Source organism: Limanda limanda, chromosome 3 (genome assembly GCF_963576545.1).
Source record: "Limanda limanda chromosome 3, fLimLim1.1, whole genome shotgun sequence".
In the NCBI taxonomy this organism is placed as follows: domain Eukaryota; kingdom Metazoa; phylum Chordata; class Actinopteri; order Pleuronectiformes; family Pleuronectidae; genus Limanda; species Limanda limanda.
In genome coordinates, this window is record NC_083638.1 from 8,148,378 (window position 1) to 8,170,128 (window position 21,751).

Consider the following 21,751-nt stretch of genomic DNA (forward strand, 5'->3'; position numbering starts at 1 on the left):
GAGGGAAGTCTCCCCAGAGCAGCATCAGCATTAAGCCCTGTGAGGAGTTACGGCAGCGCAGTAATTAATCTCACAAACACAAGCTTTCACAAGAGTAAAGGCAATAACAGTTAAAGAGACAACAGCTCTCCGAAAAGTAATTTACCATTTACTTAATGTTGCATTAGCAGCAGATTAGCTCCACACAACTACGTAGCTAGTTTGGTCGGCAACGGGCTAATCGAAGGAAAACTAAATTCTACTGAATCCCAAATTGACAATCACAAAATAGCTGCGATAAAAGAGGAGCTACAGGATAATGCTACGACGAGGCCAGATGAAATATGTCTGTCAATATTTGTAAGCTCACACAGGGGCTGCGTCCTTTAAAGGTCAAACCGAGAAAAGGCCGATCTGGTCGATGGAGGATCGCTAACTTGTTCTTCCGTTGCATTGTTAGCTACTTTGAGCCGCCAAGTTGGTCCAAGACGGACACGGCCATTGGATCCTTTGTCGTTCGGGAATGGAAGGACATTTCTCTGAGGCGTTGAAATGGGACGGCTCAGCAATTGTCTTCAGGTACGGTCGGCTAACAGCTTCTGTCCGTTGAGCAGCAACTACCATGGATTTAAGACGAGAATGGTTGAGCAAGTTCTTAAGCCCGGAAAACAGTTGTTGAGAATCACCACCATCAACACCATCATCTGCCAACAGACGCCTCACCAAAGAGAAGTTGCATTTGATATAAATGTGCAGTAATTTATATGCTCAGTGAAGAATGACTCGGCAAAAAGAAGCTTAGGATAAAAACCGAAATAGTGCTTGATGGTAAAAAAACGCTCCTCGCCCCTGATTGAAAGCAACGCTCGTGAAAAATTGCTCCCAGAAGTGTTTAAATTATGACTGAACTTTAAATAAGGCGGCTTCACTCGGTTGCCAGTTAAAGATTCACGCAGCCAAACAGCCCTATCTGTTATAGAGGGATTTATAATTCCACGAACGGGCTCTCAATTTTACGGAATAGCAGCCAGCCTTAATGGAATGTTATTGGATCGTATCAGCGGGAGGCGATAGATGAGAGTCCATGTAATTTGGGCAGAGGGGCTGTCTATTTGTCACTGGAGGGGAGAAACTATCGATTACAAGATTCAAATTCCATTATATCAAGTTCTGCCCTCATTCATCACATCCACACACGGGTGGAGGACATGCTGCTTAGCGGAGAGAGGGCCAGAGAAGTGGTAACGCAATGGAACGAGAGACAAGAGGGGACAGGAATCGCTGTACGGAAAGATTCAGCGGTGTCCACGTCCTCAGATGTGTCTGTGTGTCTGTGTGTGTGTTTGTTTTATCTTTGCGTAATGTGTGTGCACTCCCATCAGCTCAGTGAAAACTGCTCAATCCACAGGAGGCTGAGAGTAATGAAGTTTCCTTAAGAGGAACTTAAACAAGGATTAGATAGATCAATCACCCAGTGCTACGGCAACACACACACACGCACGGACAGACACACACAACCCTTAGGGCCCTATCTCTCTCTACAGCTGATTCCTCTCCTTTTCTGTCTAAGTCCTAACGGCTTGGCCCTCACAAACTCTATTCCTCCTTCTTGTGTTGTGTGTTGTTGCTGCACCACACACACACACATACAAACACATACTCACACTTGCACACCACCCACCCACACACACACACACACTGACACTCGCACACACACACACACACAGAATTTGACTGACACGGTGGTTTACCAACATCAACGTCTGATAAGTGCGTATATGATCAGATATCGTGTTGTTTGTGTCATTCACAACGAAATAACTGATAATACCTTAATAAAATGAGTTTTAAACTATACTAAACCATCTTTGTTTATCATAACGGCCGATTATGATATGAGCTTGAACTCAGAAGAGGCTCATGTTTTTATTTGGAGACGATGGGGTTTATTTGCTTAAAGGTAAAAAATAATTATTCTAGTAGATTTCTAAATTTGCTGTTGATTGTTGAGTATGAATTGGTAATTATAAACTTCTCAAATTCTTTTACACAAGTAAAATAAAAAGAACAAAGAAATGACATGTCTATGATTAATTATTGATGTCTCTGACTTTATGATTTAAATAAATTTTAAAAGCCTGAAGTACACAATATTCTACAAAGAACCAAAATCGAAATAAATATTTTTGCGCAGCTACATTTTGATCCTTTTTGTTTCCTAATCCAGTTTTTAGAAGGGAGGAGAATTTAAAGCTAAAAATAATAACTGGGAATTATTTAAACATCCCCCGTTACGCAAATTTAACTTATTTTATTTTTATAAAATTACAGAAATATAATTTAGATTATTCCTTTTAATTCCTGGAAATGCAACCAGTGAAGTTACCCTCTTGAATTTGTATTATTATTTAAGAAACAATTAATTTTTACAAACCTTAATAGCTGCTTTAAAATGATCTATGTTGTTACAGGACTTAATTCCACCTGAACTCATACCTGTATGACTGCAGGTTCAGAGATGAGGGCGTCTGCTTTCACCACCTCAACCCCGGCCTCGGGCACCACCGCTTTCTTCATGCACGCCATGTTAAAGCCGTACACGTCGTCCCAGAATGCAATGCGGTTTTGGTGCCTCTCCGTGTCGCCCACTGCTGCCAGGCTGAGGTTACAAAGGTCGGGATAGACTGTGGAGAAAGAAGAGGGGGAAACGGGAGTCAACACAGGAAACGTGTCAGTCTGTCGTGTGACCACCGATCTGTCGACTCACACTGAACCTGAAAGTTGCTTAAAGCTCCGATCACTTCACTCCACAACCTTAAGAATGAAAAGCACCAAACAGACGTGTCACAGTGGATAATTTTGGAGGTCACTGCGTCTCAAACTGCAGTGTCAGCGTGATAAACTATTATAAGGCTGCCTGGTCACCTGTGAGTGATTCCATTCAGGAAGTTATTGTGCTCAAACCAAAGACCATCAATCACAACTAAAGGAAACAGCGGACAAACTTCTGTTCTCAGTGCTGAGACACGCTTAATATCCACTAATGTTGTAAAAACCATCTAGAACAACTCTAATCACGAGGCCTTGTGGGTGTGGAGCCGGGCATCAATTTCCTGAGGCTGCTGTAATGACTGTATCCATCACGTGTGAACCAATCAGGGCCTGATGACCATTTTGTCCTAGTTTCACACTTTGTTCACAGAATGGCTGTAAAATGTGGACACTTGGAAAAAAGCTGCTCCACATCCCGACGTTACTCGATGTGAATATTAAAACCGTTGACTGGAGATAAAGACAGAAAAAAATAAAGACGCAAAAATGAAGCCAAAATCTCTCGAATGCAAATGAACCATCTTGCAACTTGTGACATCATTTGATGCAAATACTTGACAAACCATGCGTCACTCTCAGCTGTCAATCACGTTTCAACCTGTTTTTATATCCTCAAATAAGTAACTGAAACCAAACTTATCAGAAACATGAACCAGATCATACGTCAGTGTGATAAGAACTACCTCAAATGAAAGAAACCATATTTAAGGAAACTTTTAGTTTGGGTCATCATTTACGACCTATACCGCAGCCAGCCACCAGGAGGCTAGCAAGATATTTTGGCTTCACTTTTTTCTGTCATCCATCTTTGTTAATAGTCTTTGATTCAAACCATAGGTAACAGAGCTTGAGTTGTACCTGTGCATCTCCAAGATAAAAACCAAAGCATACCCACATAGTTTGAAGCACACAATAAAGTACACAGGAGTACGTGTCCACACTCTTTTGTCCATATAGTACATAATACCATAAAGTACGAAGTTTACTGTAATCGAACTGGTCGCACTCAAATGTCCCCAAATACAATAAGGGTTATATTTGGTGGAGATATGTGCAGTAATTGCTCCTTTCCTCCGGAGGTTGTGATCAGTGAGAACTCTTTAGTGCATTTTAATGGGACGAACACTATGAGCCTGAAGTAGAAAGAGAAAAAGCTTTTCTCTGCCGCACAGATTACATTTTAACAGAAGAGGGGAAAGAACTTATTCTATCCTCAAACTTACACAAAGACAAAAACAACCACCAGCATCCTTCTGTCCATTATTCCCTTCATCAGCTTAAGTGCAATAATACTTTCATCCTGGTTGTATGTGGAACACTGACGACTACACGTTACTGTTCAGAAAGAGGAATCACGTATGAAACCCGGGGATTCGTGTGACCTGGAAATAGTTTGAGGCCTGTGAAGCTTGTGCCAGTGGCCAGAACAGTTTAAACACACAGTTTTACAACAGACAACATCTTTATCACCTCAGAGAAATGACTGCTACTAGACATCCCCCCCCCGCTATATCTTGGTCATACATTTCTTCAGACCTGACCGGAGGCTGTGACCTCAGAAAACCAATATTTTTGAGAAGATGGAAGATGTCACTGTGGATCTTTGAGGACTGAGCCGAGGCAGCTGCTGATATGAGATGACACTGTCTCTTGAATGAACATTATCCACGTCTTGGAATGAGCATTAAACATGAGCCTTAATGTCTTGTCATTGTGTTCTCACATCTGAATACATTTCTTTGTTAATATGCTTGGTGATTAAGCCAGAGCTGAGAGGCTTGAAGCCGTTGTTATTCCTACTGTGAAGTAACATTAGCCAGCATAGAGGCCTAAGGCTCAAACTGCACATACAGATATGGCAAACTTTATATTTTAACATGCAACTCACCACAGCTCGGGGTAACCTATGTTTTCGCTGAGTCCATTTGTTAAGTGGTTTGTTTGTATCTCAGTTGGCAGGACTGCGCAAAAACTACCAAACATATCTCACTCAACTTGTTTGAACTATGGGACGAGAGCAGAGGAAGAACCAAATAAATTCAGGCCCAGATCCGGTTCAAGAGGAGGACACGTTTTTTTTGACATTTCTACCAATTTCCTATAGAATAATGAACGGAATATTTAGAGGACTGATATCTACAAGACTGTGATATTTGGTGCAGCTCGAATGAATTTCTATTAGGCCTTGGTGGAGGTCTGTGCTTTACTGAGTCCCATTATAGTTTGATGTTATATTTAATATAATAACTTCCAGTGCAGGCCATCGAGACACATAGTAAAAAAATCCGATAGTTGAAATACTGGAATAAAAAATATAAGTTAGAGCAAAAGTACACAGCTACACAGAGCAATGAAATTGCAGCAGCAACAACAGCAGATAGCGACAAAAGCTAATATGTTTTATCATAAAATGCAAAAAATAATCTACCAAACAATTAAGAGAGCAAACATTAAGGTAAAGAAATGAGAACAATGTGATTTGTTGGTCACATGTTAAATATCCACATTTGTGTTTCCTGCTTGATATTCGAGGGACACATACGATTTCCTTTTGAGGAATCCGAACCAAAAAGTTGTGTTGGCTAAAGCTACCAAAACTGTAAATGAAAAACTAGACATAATAGTTAAGAGAATTGAAAATATAACAATATGAAATTTAAACCCCAGTCTCCTCTGCAAAGAAGCAAAATAAAGGTCCAGAAAATTGCAATCCTTGTAATGCGGTGAAACCAAACTGGCCCCAGACCTTATTCTCCATTAAGGAACAAACCACTAACTTGCTTTTTTTTTTTTTACAACCACTTATTACTCTTACTATTACTCAAGCCTGCCAATCAGTGCTGTTTTAAATATCTTTCACTCAGCATGTGTGTGTTGATGTGCACAGTCGCAAATAACCTTCGACACGCCGGGGCCATAAAATATGTGAATGGATGGTGACGGCTCAGTGATGATGGGCAACTCACGGCCTCTCGTTAGGAGCCCAAGCCTGCTTGTGACCCTGTGAGTGACACACACATATTTACACACACAAACACACACACACACACACACACACACACACACACACACACACACACACACACACACACACACACACACACACACACACACACACACACACACACACACACACACAAGCAAACAGCCGATTTGTCACTTCATTCTTCTCTGATTACTGAAGCGAGCGAGTAATTATGAGGGCCAGGTGAGAGCGAGGGAGAGAGAGGGAAGCTGCTGATTGGACAGAATCTGGACAGGACAGACACTGGAGAAGAAATAGAGACAGGAGAGAGGAATGGGAGAGAGAGAGAGAGGGGGGGCGCAGTGGTGAGGATGGAGGTGGAGAAAGAAAAAGAAGGGGAAGAGGAGGGAGGGAGGGAGAGAGAGGGGAGGGGGGGGTACATGGGCGTCCCCAGATTCATGGCTTTGACATCTGCGTCCTTCTCGACTCGCTGGTCACAGCCTGTTTGTCACCCCCCCCTCCCCTCCTCTCCCCTCCACTACCACCCTTGCTCTCTCTATCTCCCCCATTGGTCGGCTGTGAAAGAGGGAAAGACATGGGGGGGGGGGAGGGTTGGGGGGTGCATGGGACCAAACAGATCCCTTCTCCCTGGATGCTGAGCTGTGCCAGGCAGGGACACATTTAAGGATGAAGGGAGGTTAATGTAGTGCAGAGAATGAGCGAGCTGCTGTAACTCTCTTCTCATGTAGCTTAAACACACATACAGCTGCAGTGCTGCCGGGCCGGACCCATAACTCAGCACACAGCCACGTCCACACAAACTCACACAGACACACACAACCGCTGAAAACATGTACAAGTGTGTGTAAAGTGACACAAGTTAAGGGGCGTGCGCTTGTTTTTGTGCTGAAATCCAGGAATATCTGCTTCACAGCCTGGGGGCGTGTTTACCTCTAGAGCCACGGTGTCAAGTTCCCGCCCACATATGCACTCGACCAATCGCAAGTCAATCTCCCCTGTCAATCATGATATCGTTTTTACAACACTAAATAACTAATTAAAACCAAACTCACCAGGAACACGTTAACAAACATCAGTGTGATAAGAAGTGTAAGCGCCCTTTTCCGTTTGTTTTATTGTGAAAGTACACTGGCTGGATTGTTGGTAGTGAACTCTTATTGTGAAAAGGTTCAGTTAAAATAAAGCCAAGGCCGGGAGCAACACGGTCAAGAAAGGTAAGATAAAGGATAAACCCAATGTAAGAATAATATAGCGAGAACACAAAGTACCTAAACCGACAGAAACCATCTTAGACGTGAATTTAGACTTTCCGCTAACATGGAGGAGGAACCTTTACTGCAGCCAGCCACTAGGGGGTGGTCACAATGTAGTTTCACTTTTGGTGAGCCGTCATGTCGTCCACCCATATTGTGTGTATACATATATATATATATATGTATACACACATACATACAGTCTAGAGTGAATACAATCAGATTCGAATATGAGGCTAATAATGTATAAGACAACTACACAACTAAAGTTAAATCTGCTCTATAGACACGTTAAAACAAAAGAGCCATAGTGGAGGAACTCATCATTGGGAACATGTGGAGCTTCATTTCATCTCATTAAACCACTTCCTGGTAGAATATCTAATTGCACCCAATGTTCCACTTGCTGAGGTCAATGGAGCTTCCTGGTTTCAGGTGTTTCCCACTGGATCCAGTGAGATCAGCCCAGGTCGGGAGCCTCGGGGTTAAAGGCTCATGACGAACCATACGTTGACCTCTGACCTGTCACTTTCTCCTTCGCTCGGGTCGCTCGCCCCCCCGTCTCCCTCGCTAACAGACGTGTCTCAGTAGGTGAGGGTGACCTTTCTCACGAGTCCCCAGGAGCCACTAAAGGCAGCGCGGTGGAACCTCAGTAGTTGGGTTGCATTTGGCACAAACCATTAACTGTGGTCAGTGGCAGAGATGGAACGACCCAGGAGACGGAGATGCACATTCAAAGACACAAACATGCAGCTAAACTTTAGTGTCAGTGCACCATAGGGTTTTGAAATGTCAGATATTCATCTTTTTTGTGTTGCGGGTAATACTATACCTCTTATACATTTATTTTATGGTTCTAAAAGAAGCAGGAAATGAGGTTAAACCATCATTGCTGAGCTGCTACTGAGGCAGAATGTAAAAGTCCCGACTGCATGTTTCTCCTTCCATCCTTCAGGCCGGCCACACAGGAGACGTGTTGTCTTTACAACAGCTGCTGTTGAAGATGAGCTGCCGAGCCCACCCCCCCCACAGGCTGAGCCGTCCCCACTCAGCTGTTTGTTACAGCACCTCGGAGCATTGCTCTGATCAGAAGGAGGAACCGTCCTTCCTATTGTCAAGTCTTTTGTAACAAATAAAAACTCTTCAAAGAGGTTCTGTTTCTGCCTCCCTCTGTCCACTGGTTGTTCAGCAGGATCCAGAAGAAAAAAGCTGATTTTGCAGATTTAAAAAAAAAACTTGGTGGAAGGATTGGACATGAGGATAATTCATTCTTGATGAAAACTAAACAGGTATATTAAGGGGAATGATATCTATGATTTATTTTAGGCTTGATTGAATTTAAAGAGCCTGTTGGACCTTGGGGGAGTGACCTTCAAATCAATTTCTGGCTTTTGTTGGATTCTACAAAATCAAGGGTCAAGGTCTGCAGCTTGCTTGTGTTGAGTTTGACTGAGCTGGTACGAAATACAGAAAAACTTCTGTACGAATTTCCATTATTATTCAGTTATTCCAACTTTTTAATGTCTGCGGAAACTATTTTGAATTTGTAAAAACAAAACAATCCAAAAATGCTACTTTTGGCATATAAAACTAATATTAAACAATTTTCTTACTTTGGAAATGGCTCCTGAAAATAAGAGCCTTCTCATCCGATTCTATCAGATTTTCAATTTGGTGTCAGATCTGCTACTTGGGAAACTTGCTTAAATGAAGTATAATCATTACACAAGGTAGCAGGTCTGAGGTTGAATCGTTATCCGCTGATAATTAAGCATTTTGGATTATTAATGGACCTTTCCATTTTAATCTTCTCTTGTACCATGTGAACTGTATGTATTAGTCTATAATGTGTGTGTGTTACTGTTTGTGTGTGTTTTGGAGGATTATAAAAAAAGAGAAAGAGAACTTGAGAGACCAACCTGAGCCGCCATCAGCTAAGTAGTGGTCTCTGGCGTACAGCACGGAGTCCAGCATGGATTCAAACAGCAAGAAGTAACCCTGGAAGAGAGGAGAGAAACACCATTACTCCAAAATCTTATGGAAAAGAGTTTATTAAACACAACAGCTTTCATTCAGTGCCATCTGGTATCTGACAGTTCAAAGCACGTAATGAATGCAGATCCGCCACATAATTAAATTATCTTTTAATCCGACATCACTACTGTGAAACATTCCAAATTTGCCCTGAGTGTGAACGGAGTGACGTGTGCACGTGATGTGCCACCCAGCATCCAGAGGTTTGACCCTGAGCTGACCTCCTGTCCTGCTCCAGTGGACGCACATTAACCGTGGTATTATTTCATTAATGCTGAAATTGAGTTTCGTCCACATCTTGTTGGCTTCGACCTGAGTGGCAGATACTGCTGACAAATGGCTTTTTCCACCTGCCAGCTCCTCCACCAATCCAGGGGAAGCTCGAGCTGCAGCAATATGTTATTTCTGAGCACAACATTTGGGGCCGGTTGAAATTGATGGGAGGGCACAGGGACAGGGAGGAGCCAAATCAGTACATGGATGTTTTACTGTAACTTCTGACCCATATCAGTCGTTTCACAGCTTTCACACTGCCTGGCTCCTTCAGGGGGAGAAAATCAATGCTTTCAGTTCTGTGTTTTAGAAGCAAAGCAAGAGTGACACTTTCAGTTTTCAGTCTGGAGCTCATTTTCCCTCCTAATAAATTAATTCATTCATGCATGACTCCAATAAGTGCAATGAAAGAGGAATAGATGTGATAAAAAAGAGCTTATCTAACATTCTGGGTTGTTTTGTAATTGGAAATATTTGGGAAATGACGTGGATGTATCCAAGTATGAAACTGTACAGCGACGCAGCAGGTGAAGTGTGATGGAAAAATAAGAAAACAAGAAACAAGAATATATCACCACCAAGGCTGATTAGAAATTAGCAATCTACATATGCCAGATTTTTTTCCATCAAGATCGCTGCATATATTTTTTACAAAGTTCCAGAAAAAATTTCCAAAAACATCCTGTGTCGTGATGTAAAAGAAAATCCTGGATCCTCCCCTTTAAAAGAATCTGCTCCAAAAGTGAATGTGTCCCTTCCACCAAGTTTCAAGACGGTCAGTTGAGAAGTTATTGTGTAATTCTGCAAACAGACAAACATTGGTGGAGGTAACACAATGACCTGGGTTGCGTTTAAAAAAAAGAATTGAATTTGTCGGATTCCACTTCAGTGAGGCGAACGAGGGACAAGGAGAGGTGAGGGCCAGGCCAGAATATAAAGAGTGGACCAGAGTGTGTGTGTGTGTGTGTGTGTGTGTGTGTGTGTGTGTGTGTGTGTGATGAAGTTAGAGGTGGAGAGGAGGAGTCTGGGAGCGCAGAGTGATGTTGAGAGAATGCAGTGGTCGGCTGAATAGTAATTCAATGAGATAAGAACCTTATTATTCAAATAATGACAACATTTTATCGGCGACTCGGAGAGGAGAGCGAGCGGCAGACAAACGGGGGGGGGGGACAGCCCTGATTTATAACTCCAACTCCAAAATCGTCACCATCTCTGTCATACGCCTGCACTGATAATAATGACAGCGATGAGGCCGATATGACCACCTCCCCCCCCCCACGGGGCCATAAAGGGAAACGTTGTCTGTTTATCGGCGCCCGGACTGGTTGAGAACCAAAGTCAGACCGGTGGATTGCCTGCTGCTGCTGCCGTGGTCAGTTCGTGTCCTTACAGCGGCAGAGAAGGTCGTTTTTAAAATCCTCACACCGGGTAATTTAGAGCCAATTTCACAGGACACTGATTCACTTGAAGTGAAAAGAAGATACGAGCGTGGAGAGAGAGACCCTGGAAAGCAGAGTCACATCGAACTTTCATCCTCAGCGTCATTACGGCCTCTCGTGACCTGACCAGCAGCAGGAACCACACTTCTGTAGAAATAACACTTCTATGATATTAATTAGCAAACCAGAGATCTCTTCTTCTGGCATGTGAGGAGAACCAGGGCCTGGAGAACCACAAACTCAAGCTGGACTGAGGCTGATGTGGAGGTTCTGTTGTTTCAGTCTCAACCAGGATGAAGGCAGAAGCAGTTAGTATTGATTTGTATCCCGACACCTTTATCAACAATACCTCTTTATTTCCCAACTTTTAATCAAAAGACTTGCATTACTAAGTTTGTATTTTGGACTCTAGTCGTAGCTCAGACGTAAACTCAGACTGCACAATGTTCAAAATGCTGAAAGATAAAGATAAGAAAGAGGGAAAGAGGATTTGATAGAAACATTATAGCCGAGCTTAAACTGGAGCACGGAGGAAACCGCCATTTGTTGAAACACAAAAAAATACACCTTCACAGCTTAACTTAGACTCAGCTCACGTGTCTTTCCTTGTGGCTTCTGAAGTATTTGACGTAGTTCTTTACAGGTTCTTTACGGTTTGAGGCTGTTTTACTGCACTGAACCTCCTCAATGTATCTGCTGACACATTAGTGAATCAATACCAGTGAATCAAAGACGTGATGCAGCTGTTTAACACGTTAGTTGTTGAAGCTCGTCGACCCGAAATCTGTACCAAGATTTCTCTTCTTCCTTTTATCTCACGTCACCTTATCTTTATTGATTAGTGCAAAGAAAAACAAGATTAAATCTCAACACCAGACTTACTTACTAAAAAAAAATTCCTTTTATACAGTTTCCGCCGATCGATCGGCCCGTCAGCGCCACCGACAGGCGGAGGTGTAACTGTGAGGAACAGTTTACTGTCAGGCAGCGAGGGCTCTGCAGTATAGTCACTGTGCATTTCCATAAAAGAGACTAATGAAAACCTAATGAGAATGGGCTGGAGCAGCTTATGCACATTAACAGAATTAGCATATAAAACACATTCCCCTGAGTCGGCTCCCGCAGACACAGCCACGTATACAACAACGCACACAACAACAGACTCAAAGGGAAAAATGGCAAACGTACTTTTGCAGCTGTGCGACTTTCTGTGTTAGCACGCGAGTACTTTTTTTACAAACTCTACACACAGAACTTCTAAGAAGTAATCACTACTGCACGTTTTAGAGTTTGATGATGACCAGGAGGCGTCTCAGTACAAAATCTGCATCAGCACTTTCCTCCGTCCTCCAGTTCCTCCTCCCTCCTTCTGCATTCAACACACGTCTTCCTCAATTACTGCAGATCATCATCCCTTCATCATCCAGTTCTGGAAGGGGCCAAGGCAAAATAAAGGAGGGTGAGCATGCATGAGTGTGTGTGTTCTTGTGTGTGTGTGTGTGTGTGTGTGTGTGTGGGCACACGTCCACGCTTGGCTGACGGCTGTAGGCAGCACCACTACGTCAACAAGCCTCCTCTATATTAGTCCATGGTCAGATTACACCGAATTAGCATAAACATATCATGCAGAACCTTGTGATAGATTTCAGAGTGGTAATGCTTGGTGGGAGAACATGGTGTAGGTTTCAATTTCCATTTAAATCCATGCAAATAAAAGATAACAGGAAAAAGATATTGCCACTGTGAGGTAATTTGCACGATAGCCACAAGGCTATTAAAAACTCTGGCTCTCTTGAAATCAATAAGTATGTCATGTGTGTTTCTTTGGAGATAGCCATGACCTGTGAAAGATCATCCAAGTAATGCATGTTTGTATGTATGTGTTCATGTTAATGATCTTTACACTTGGAAGATTTTAATGATAATTGCACAATTGTTCTTTCTAAAGGGGATTTTACACATAAAGGGAGAATTATGTTTGTGGACTGAAATACGCGCACGTATCCATTATTTTCATCTTTTGTTTAATTGCATGGTCCTGGACAGACATTCGGCTGTACAGACATGAGAACTGACGTAAGGGGCGGGAATTGGCAAAAATGTGACGATTCAATAGTATTGCGATTCTTAACATATTGCCATACAGCAAGTATTGCGATTCGATTCTGCGATATATTGCGACTCATGTCCCCCATATTATTCAAAGGCATTACAAAAAATGAGGAAAGTAAGACTGCTCAACTCACTTCAAATGTCACATTTAATTCTGTGAATAACATTGTCTTCTACACATTAACTGAAGTTCAAAAACTAAGAAAGGGTAGTGCAAAAACTTTGTCATTGAGCATTCAGGACACAGGACCTTTGAAATTATTTTCTGAATAGGAGAACTCTCACATGAACGCTGAGCTCCCAGCACATAACTTACAATTATTTAAATACAGCAGTCTGAAAATCTCCTCGTCATGCTTTGCCTGTTAGGGGCTGTTACATGTATAATTAAATATTGCAAAAATTGTAAATAAAGTATTAAAAAAATAAATAAATATTGCAATACTTTGTGCTACAGTATCAATATAATTGTGTGCGCAAAATATCGCGATACTGAACAGAATCGATTTTTTCCCCCATCACTACCTGGCGTGGCTACACAGTGAATCAAGTCGAGCTGAGAACGTTTACAACTGAGTTTAAACTTATTAAACGTTGAATCTGCAGTTTTTTAGGCAAGGACAACACATCTAACCCGAAGAAACTCAGCAGCCACAGCTAATGTCAGCATGCTCGCCTCCTCCAGTGGGATCTCAAGGTGTTCCCAGGCAAAATGGGATGGGAGTTTACTCTGGTCTCCTCCCAGTTGAGCCCTACTGGGAACCCTCCAATGGAAGGTGACCAGTAGGCATGATGGTAAGATGCCCAAACAACCCAGAGTAGACCCTTGGGATGTGGAGGAGCCGTGGATTTAGTCCAAGCTCCCTCCAGATGTCCAGATGCCCAGCCACCCTCAAGAAAAACCTCATTTGTGCAGCTTCAGTTTCTCATTTTCTGATCTATAAAGGTTTCACCCCCGAATACTATTGAAGCAATATATTAAAGAACAACACAGTTTAGCAGGCAGCTGGTAGTTGGCAGTAGATGTCACGAGCAGATAACCGGATATTTAATACAGGCACACATCTTTTCCGCCAAAGCAGGAATTTACTGTTTGGACGTTGGAAAAGTCACCGTCACATGAAAACTCATTCCGTTGTAAAGGTCAAAGTCTAAGACAGCTGCATAAAAAATAAAACAACGCCCGCCTTTGTTTGCCTTTGAAATAAAAAAAAGTTATAGCTGTAAATTCACACAAACTATAAAAAAAAAATCCCAAAACCCATTTGCCGGTGTACTTGTTCACAGGCCATTATTACATTTATCATTTTGAGGGGAACAAGGAGGTTATTTCTCCCCAGTAGAGCAATGTCGACTGAGTGATGCAGGATTATTGGTTTGGGTTTTACGAGGAAGTCTGAGGAATACATCAGGTCGTCAGGCTCTGTGTTCCAGGTTTACTCTGCTTGTTTTCAGCATGTCGGAGAAACGCAACAATGCATTTTGGATGTGTACAATAGATGGATATTGGATGTGAGCTGAATGACGGATGGATGAATAGAAATATGGAGGAATCTTTCTCTACCAGGAGGGAGAAATATCTGTAAAATATCTCAACAACACGAGTGTGAACATTGAACTGAAGACGAATCAAAGGTTCAACAGATCTCCACAAATGCTAGAACAAAAGTTGATATTGATATAAAATCTGGTTGAGCCCCCCGTACAAATCTCTCATTTCTGCTCCATTCTGTCTATCAGTGTGGCTCTATCTGAAAGTGTTTGTGTGTGTGTGTGTGTGTGTGTGTGTGTGTGTGTGTGAGAGTGACAGTCAGTCAGACCAAAGGACAGAATGACTGATGACTACCACCTTCTTCTGGGGCAGGTGAAGCTCCGAGTACTGATAATGAGGCTAAAGAGGAAGGGCTGCCATTAATTTGACTTCAAAAAGCTACCACACACACACACGACTCTGACAGTGAGTGTGTGTGTGTGTGTGTGTGTGTGTGTGTGTCCCATCTATATTCTGTGCACCAGTGACACTTCTTTTGTGATCAAACTACGTTTAACTTGATTCAAAACACCATGACAGCAGAGTTTTGCCTTCAACACTTTTATGAAATATAACCTAACATCCACTCACTCATCAAGGACACTTGGCCTTTGACTCTGTCCCTTTAAATTATTATTATTAAATCAAGTTCCCTACATTGCTCTCTGGGATGGGATTGGTGCTTGGATCCACTTGTCGTGTGCTGACTCTAGTTTAAGAAACAATAGTTTTGTGAAGACCAACTCTCCCGTGACCGTCTCTCCTCATGTTGGTGTGACGGAGCCATTAAACACCATCAGGCCAGCAGGCCCGTCCACCTGTGATCGATCTCGGACTGCCAATCTTTATTTGGCTCTCCTCCTCCTCCTCTTCCTCCTCCTCCTCTTCCTCCTCCTCAACGCCCCCAGACTCTCTCTTATCTGCTCTGGACTGTTTGTTTTTCGTTGTGCCGAGAGAGAGAGAGAGGACGGATCAATGCAGTGAGTTATGAAATGACAGGGGTTCAGCTGAAGGCAGTCTCTCAAACACACGGCAGACACTCATCTGCCCCCCCGCTCCTCCTCCACCACCACCACCACAGATGCACCACATTCATCACCCGTCTCTGTCGATCGGTGCCATAACCAGAGTGCGTCTGCTCAATCCAACAAGTCTGACAACCCAAACATCAGCCGTATTAATCCTGTGTTTGTGAAACCGTAAAATCCTTTAATTACCAGGTAAGTAACTCATCAGGTAACTAATATACTTTTAAGGTTATGGCTATAAAACGACAACATGCTGGTAGTTAGTCTTCATATTCATTATTTCTACCATTTGCTGTTTATGATGCCATTTCAGTTGATTGTACAGATGTCAATACTTGTCCATAATTACACAATCATACAAAACGTCAAGGGGAAAACAGCATCTGAAAAAAAATGGCTGTTAAATTGATTGAAATGTAATTAAAGGAATACTTTATCTTATTTCCTGTATTACGAGGTGGAAGATGAAGAATCAATCAATCAATTCCATGAATGTGTCGGACAGTTAAGCTTCTCATCTGTTCGATACGTGTTGTGCAGATCAACGTCTTGATCGCTGCAGATTACAATCTCCTTTTAGTTTAAAAGTACAAGAATAATACGGCTTCTGACAACTTGCAACCAAATTAGTTCTGATCTATTCATCCATTATCTGTACTGTTGATCCTTTAAGGGTCAGAGAAGAGGCCACCGCTAAAACTCGGCCATTAAGATGTAGTAGACTACTGTATTAAGGGAATAGGTTACACGTGTACTTTTACTGCTTAAAGTATATTTAAAAGCAAGAACTTACTTACTACTTCTACTACTTACAAGAATGTTTGAGTACTCCCTCCACCACTGGTGTTCAGACTGCAGAAGGAAGCCAGAGTAAACAGAGTGGCCTTCAGGTTCGAACCCGTGACGTTCTGGGTTCTGTTTAGTGCAGCTGAACACTGCTCCACTGTGCCGCCTTATTATCAAAATGTGCAAATATCATAAATGTCGGGCTGATCCTGGATCTGCCCGCTCGTTTGGATCTGCGCCAGCGAGGACAGGATTTTCAAAAATGCTGCGTTCAATGTGTAAAACAGCTGCTTAGTCAAAAACACCAATATCGTGTACATTGCTTAACTTGACACTTTCGAAGTTTAAGCAACACATTTCCATCCTGTTCCTCAGATATTTTCTGTTTGGGTTTTTTTGTGGGGGGATTTACTCTCTCTCTTAAATGAATGTGTCTTCAAAGTCCTGAACATTTTTCACCGAGTGCCTCTCACAACACGTTCAATCACTGCTCTGTACAAGCGATGATGGATTGAATGTCGTTCTGGTTTTTCTTTCCTCTGCCAGTAAAACTAGAGCCTCTCTGTCTCCAGGCATTGATCTGTAGGTATTCATTTGAACAGATATCAGATTTAAAACTCACGAGTCTGTTATTTCTTTACTTACGACTCTAAACTAACAACTAATGTGTGTGCAACTGTTTGAAAATGTTCTCTTTTATCATTGAATCGATCCTGCTTTCCTAGAAATGTACAAAGTAGTTGGACTCCGATGCGAAACGCAGGAAGTTCATCTATTCTTAGTTACTCCCACTGCACATCCCTTACATTGCATTGACCCAATTAGGCTTTTCCCTGCAAAGCCTCCTGCTGCGTCTGTGTGTGTGTGTGTGTGCGCGTGTGAGTGTATTTTGGGAAGAGTCAGGCCAAGGTATTAGTCAAAGTCACAAAGCATTTTGACGCCGTTTCACTTCTGTGATTTGACAAATACACAGATTCGAGTGACAAGGATGTTTGATCATAATGCAGGAAGGAAAAAGAGCAACTAAACCAAGAGTAAAACAAGTGACCTCAAAGTTATAATTCTTCATGTTTCCATTCTAGTTTTTATACTATATTTGGGGCAGGAAACACTTTTTGCGCAGTCATTCTGTCAGAAACGCGACAGAGGAGAAACTGCTGTACCTTATTATAACGGCGCAGCCAAAGGAACTCACAATGAATGAATTGGCCTTTTAGCTTCATGTCGTGAGAAATAACGACACCACACAACAAACAGCCGAGCTCAGTAATCTACTGCCACAGCCTCCGTGACGAATACATCGTGTTTCCTGCGACTGGGCGCAGAGCTGCAGGAGCCGTGGCAGTTTCACATGCATGCACCTGCAGTGACTTATGTAGTAATATGTAGTAATACTTCATTAAAATATATAAAAACACCTAGGTGTAGTTGTACGAATATCACAGCTCTGAAGCAGCTATAAGATATGAATGAGACACAATTTTAAGTCTATGTGTTTTTGTTTATTGGTGTTCTTTTTTTAAATCACCACGGACAAAAAAAACTACTCAAGAGAAAGATAATTAAATAAATTGAAATGCATTGAATGGCTGAATGTTTTGAGAGTCAAATTATGTCTTTTTCTTGTTTTAAACTATTTGTGGTTTGGTTTTATTGGTAGAAATGTTCAATTAGAATTTTCCAATTAAAGTTTGGAAACATTTAGGTTGAAAATGCATCAACAAGAGATATTCAATTATAACCTGCAAGATATGTTCAAAATTGGAAAATTAATATGAATTAACAGTTAATTAGGGCTCAGTCTGTTTAAATGGAATCAGTATTCCAACTTTTAAACAAACCCTGATAACACACCATGGATCTACAACATGCGACAAATCTGAAAAACAGATCTGATGCGAGAAAATAAGGGGAAAAAAGAAAATCACATCCCAGAGTGATGACATCTCCGGTTTCTCCCCGAGATAATGAGACGCTACCTGGCTGTAAGACGAAGCCATTAAAGTGTAATGCCTTTGTAGAGAAAGTGCACTCCGGTGACAACTGTCATTTTTCCATTCTACACAGGCAGATCGGAGGGCAGCTTCTGAAGCCCTGGCCACTCTGAGAAATGTCTGCCATCTCGGCCGTGATGAGAAGTGACTGGAGGATTCTCAGATTTATTAGCGCTCTGTGAGCCAGTGTCATCAGAGATTACGCCCCCTATCCTTCAGCGTTCCCCCGGCACGTCACCTGACCGAATTTCAATTTCCCCCGGCGAGAGGATGGGAAGGCTCTGGCTGGCGACCCCTGCTCGTGACCCTGGGGTTTCACGATGGATGGGGGAGGTGGAGGGGGGACAGATACGGGATGCTCATGAATTAGGGATGACTTCAGCGGTGCGTTCAACTTTGGCCGTCCCGCCTGTATCGCCACAGAGGATCTGCCTGATAAATGGGCATCAAGGGGAAGGAAGACTGCTCTTCAGTGGTTTGGTATTCAGAGGAGTTCATGGTCGAGTTTAGGCCTCTGGTCCCAACATGCATCAGTGCTGCTGGAACCTTGGATTCTGGCCACTCAGGAGCCATCACAGCTCCAGTGTGTGTGTGTATACAAACAGTGTGTTCTCAAGTTGGCTGGGAAATAAGTTTCCAGGATGTTTTTCCTTCAGGGCTTAACAATCAACCGAAAGGTACCTCGATGTTTAAATATATTTTAAGATCCAACAATAGAGCAAATGTAAATTCACACTTAATTGAAGAGCTGGATATTTGAATGTGGTTCAATGAGATGTTCAGGGTGATATAGTCAGAGGGATTGTATAAGGTGTGCAGATTGAGAGTGAGGAGTACTCACTCTGCAGAAGAAAATGCTGAAGAGTATCTAAAGTGATGATTTGCTGATCCTTGTTTTTTTCCGGCTGCAGCTTTGAGTTCCAGTTAAACATGTTAAGCTGCTAAATACTTGTAGAAAAGGAAGATGAACTTAACGAGCATAAGTTTTCTCCTCTTTTGTTTGAATTCATGAAAACAGGAGAATTTGGGCAAAAGAGACAAACTCCTGAAATTTAAACTTCTCAAGTTCTCAAGTTGGCTGGAAAATAAGTTTCCAGGATGTTTAAATATATCTTAAGATCCAACAATAGAGCAATGGACCATAATGTCCCCGGAAGGGCAGAAGAAAATGCTCAACTTTCGACTGAAGAGTCTCTAAAGTGATGATTTGCTGATTCTTGTTTTTTCCGGCTGCAGCTTTGAGCTTCGGTATTACATATTAATCTGCTAAATACTTGTAGAAAAGGAAGATAAACTTAACGAGCATGAGTTTTCTCCCTTTTTGTTTGAATTCATGAAAACAGGAAAATTTGGGCAAAAGAGACAAACTCCTGAAATCGAAACTTCTCGAATCACATCGTCGGCCATCGATATATTTCAATAGTCAACTCTCATCTTTTGGCGTTTTAAAAGTAGAGGCTTCAACCTGATTGGCTCTCATGCATCCCCAAAACTGCTACAATATGTTTAAATGCATAAACAAGGACTGACCATCCACTCGGAGATGATGATGTCCACCTTCTCCACAGGGAGGCGGATGTCTTCTATGCGTCCTTTGATCAGAGTGATCTTGTCCTCCAGCTGGTTGGACCTGTGGGAAACACGCAGGAGTCAAACCAGTTTTACATAATATGGAAACAAATCATTGAGACTTTGCATTGACTGTGTGTGCACATTTTCTTGGTCGTGTCCATATGTTAAACACACATGTATAGGGACATGTTCTGCCCCAGGGAGGATGATAAGGGGACATGTTAAGAGACAGACACTGGACATTCATAAGTCAGGATGACATAAATACTTTCCCTGTGTCTAAGGTGTTAGAGAGGTATGAACTCTGCATTTCATTGGACCGATTTCTTCTCAAATGCACGATGAGAACAAACATTGATGCTGAGCAGCATTAAAGTTCCTCAACTGGGAATCATTGTGTCTGAATTCCACCTTGTCCATCACCGCTGTAAAGAACCATCAGCATCCAACAAACCAGTGGATCAAAAGTGTGCTTTCCAGTTTTCCAGCTGTGGTTGACATTCACTGTTCAAAAAGTTGGAGATCACAAACCCTGATAATCTGTATAAGAACAGCACCGGGAAGTAGAGGTTCAGACATAAACTCTGGAAAACTGGGTTGGGCCATTTCCTGGAGTTTGCCTTTTCACCTGTTTTTAATAAAGCAGGAGATTAACGTTCATAGCAGAAAACGTCCAGAACCTTCTGGTGAGAGCAGGAGCAGCAGGAGGCTGGAAAAGATGTTTCATTTCTGGTGACATCTTCTGTGAGAAACTTCTTTAACACGCTCCCTCGTTAGATCTGAATTTTCCAAACATCGTCATGCTGCATTCTCACATGGATTCACTCAGACATCTTCATAAAAGACCCGGAAAATATCCACAGTGACCGACTCAGGACATTTGCTTTCTCACATTCAGCCACTCTGGTAAATCTCAGAAGAAACCGTCCAGACCTCAGAGCGACTGAAATGTGAACATCAGCACATTTCCTGCTCCGTGTGTTTCCTGAGCTGTGCAGACAGTGTGAAGGAGAGGGGGGGGGGGGGCTGTAACCCTGGGGCCTGCAGGGGGCGTCAGTCCCAGGTAGGAACAGTAAGAGCAGTGCTGCTGTTTAAATGATCCTCCCTTTCAGAGCGGCCGGGCCGGGTATCAATCTCTGTGAATATTCCATTATCATGACAGCTAATGTTACTGAGGACAGAACGATTACTCACCGCGGCCCGGAGAGCGTTTCTGTAGCAGCGATCCTTATCGTGAACTGTCTCTACCCTCTCCCCTGCTGCAGCGCTGTGGCTGCTATCACCTTCTACCAGTACCCAGCACCCCCCCGACCCCCACCTCCCACCACACACACACACAAAAGCACACACACACACACACCCCTCACTCAAAACCCCTCCACCTCCTCCACCTTTCACGAGAGGGAAACACTGTAATCTCATTATTGGGGTAATTTAGAGGACAATGTCAGGACTCTGGGGAGAGAGTCAGTATCTGTGCGGCTTTGTGTGTGTGAGTGTATGTGTGTGTGTGTGTGTGTGTGTGTGTGTGTGTTAAAGGCTCATCATTGGAAACAAGTCTTTGTAAAACATCTCAGTCATTTGATGGTAAATTTAAACCATTCCCAGTCAATATTCGTATTCTTGCTAAAGATAATGAAGATATAATTTTTCCGTTATCTATTAGGATTTTACTGACTTTCTCTGTTTCTGGTAAATGACAAAAAAACAAGGTTTAAAAATATAGGTAAATTAATTTCTATGAATTAATTTGCATGTTTTTAATTGACTCAATCAGTAAAATCAGCAAAATATAAAGATCCTTTTTTGATATTGTTGAATGTTGATATTTTTAAATGTAAATTAAAAAACCCATCTATTGAGTCCAGCTTTTATGTAGTAATTATCCCTATTTATTATTATTTATTCTGTTCTATTTTCCTAAAATGTAGG

At 42.3% G+C, this 21,751-nt stretch overlaps 1 protein-coding gene across 1 annotated transcript in view; it reads right to left on the bottom strand.

The window, feature by feature from the left end:
* The window catches only part of prmt3 (protein arginine methyltransferase 3), a 52,070-nt gene that overhangs the window by 18,583 nt on the left and 11,736 nt on the right, over positions 1-21,751 (bottom strand). The window contains exons 10-12 of the mRNA XM_061068343.1: positions 19,778-19,877; positions 8,970-9,048; positions 2,476-2,663 (exon numbers count right to left, since the gene is read on the bottom strand). Coding sequence (XP_060924326.1) covers positions 2,476-2,663; positions 8,970-9,048; positions 19,778-19,877 — 367 coding nt within the window. The remainder of the gene's footprint in view (positions 1-2,475; positions 2,664-8,969; positions 9,049-19,777; positions 19,878-21,751) is intronic.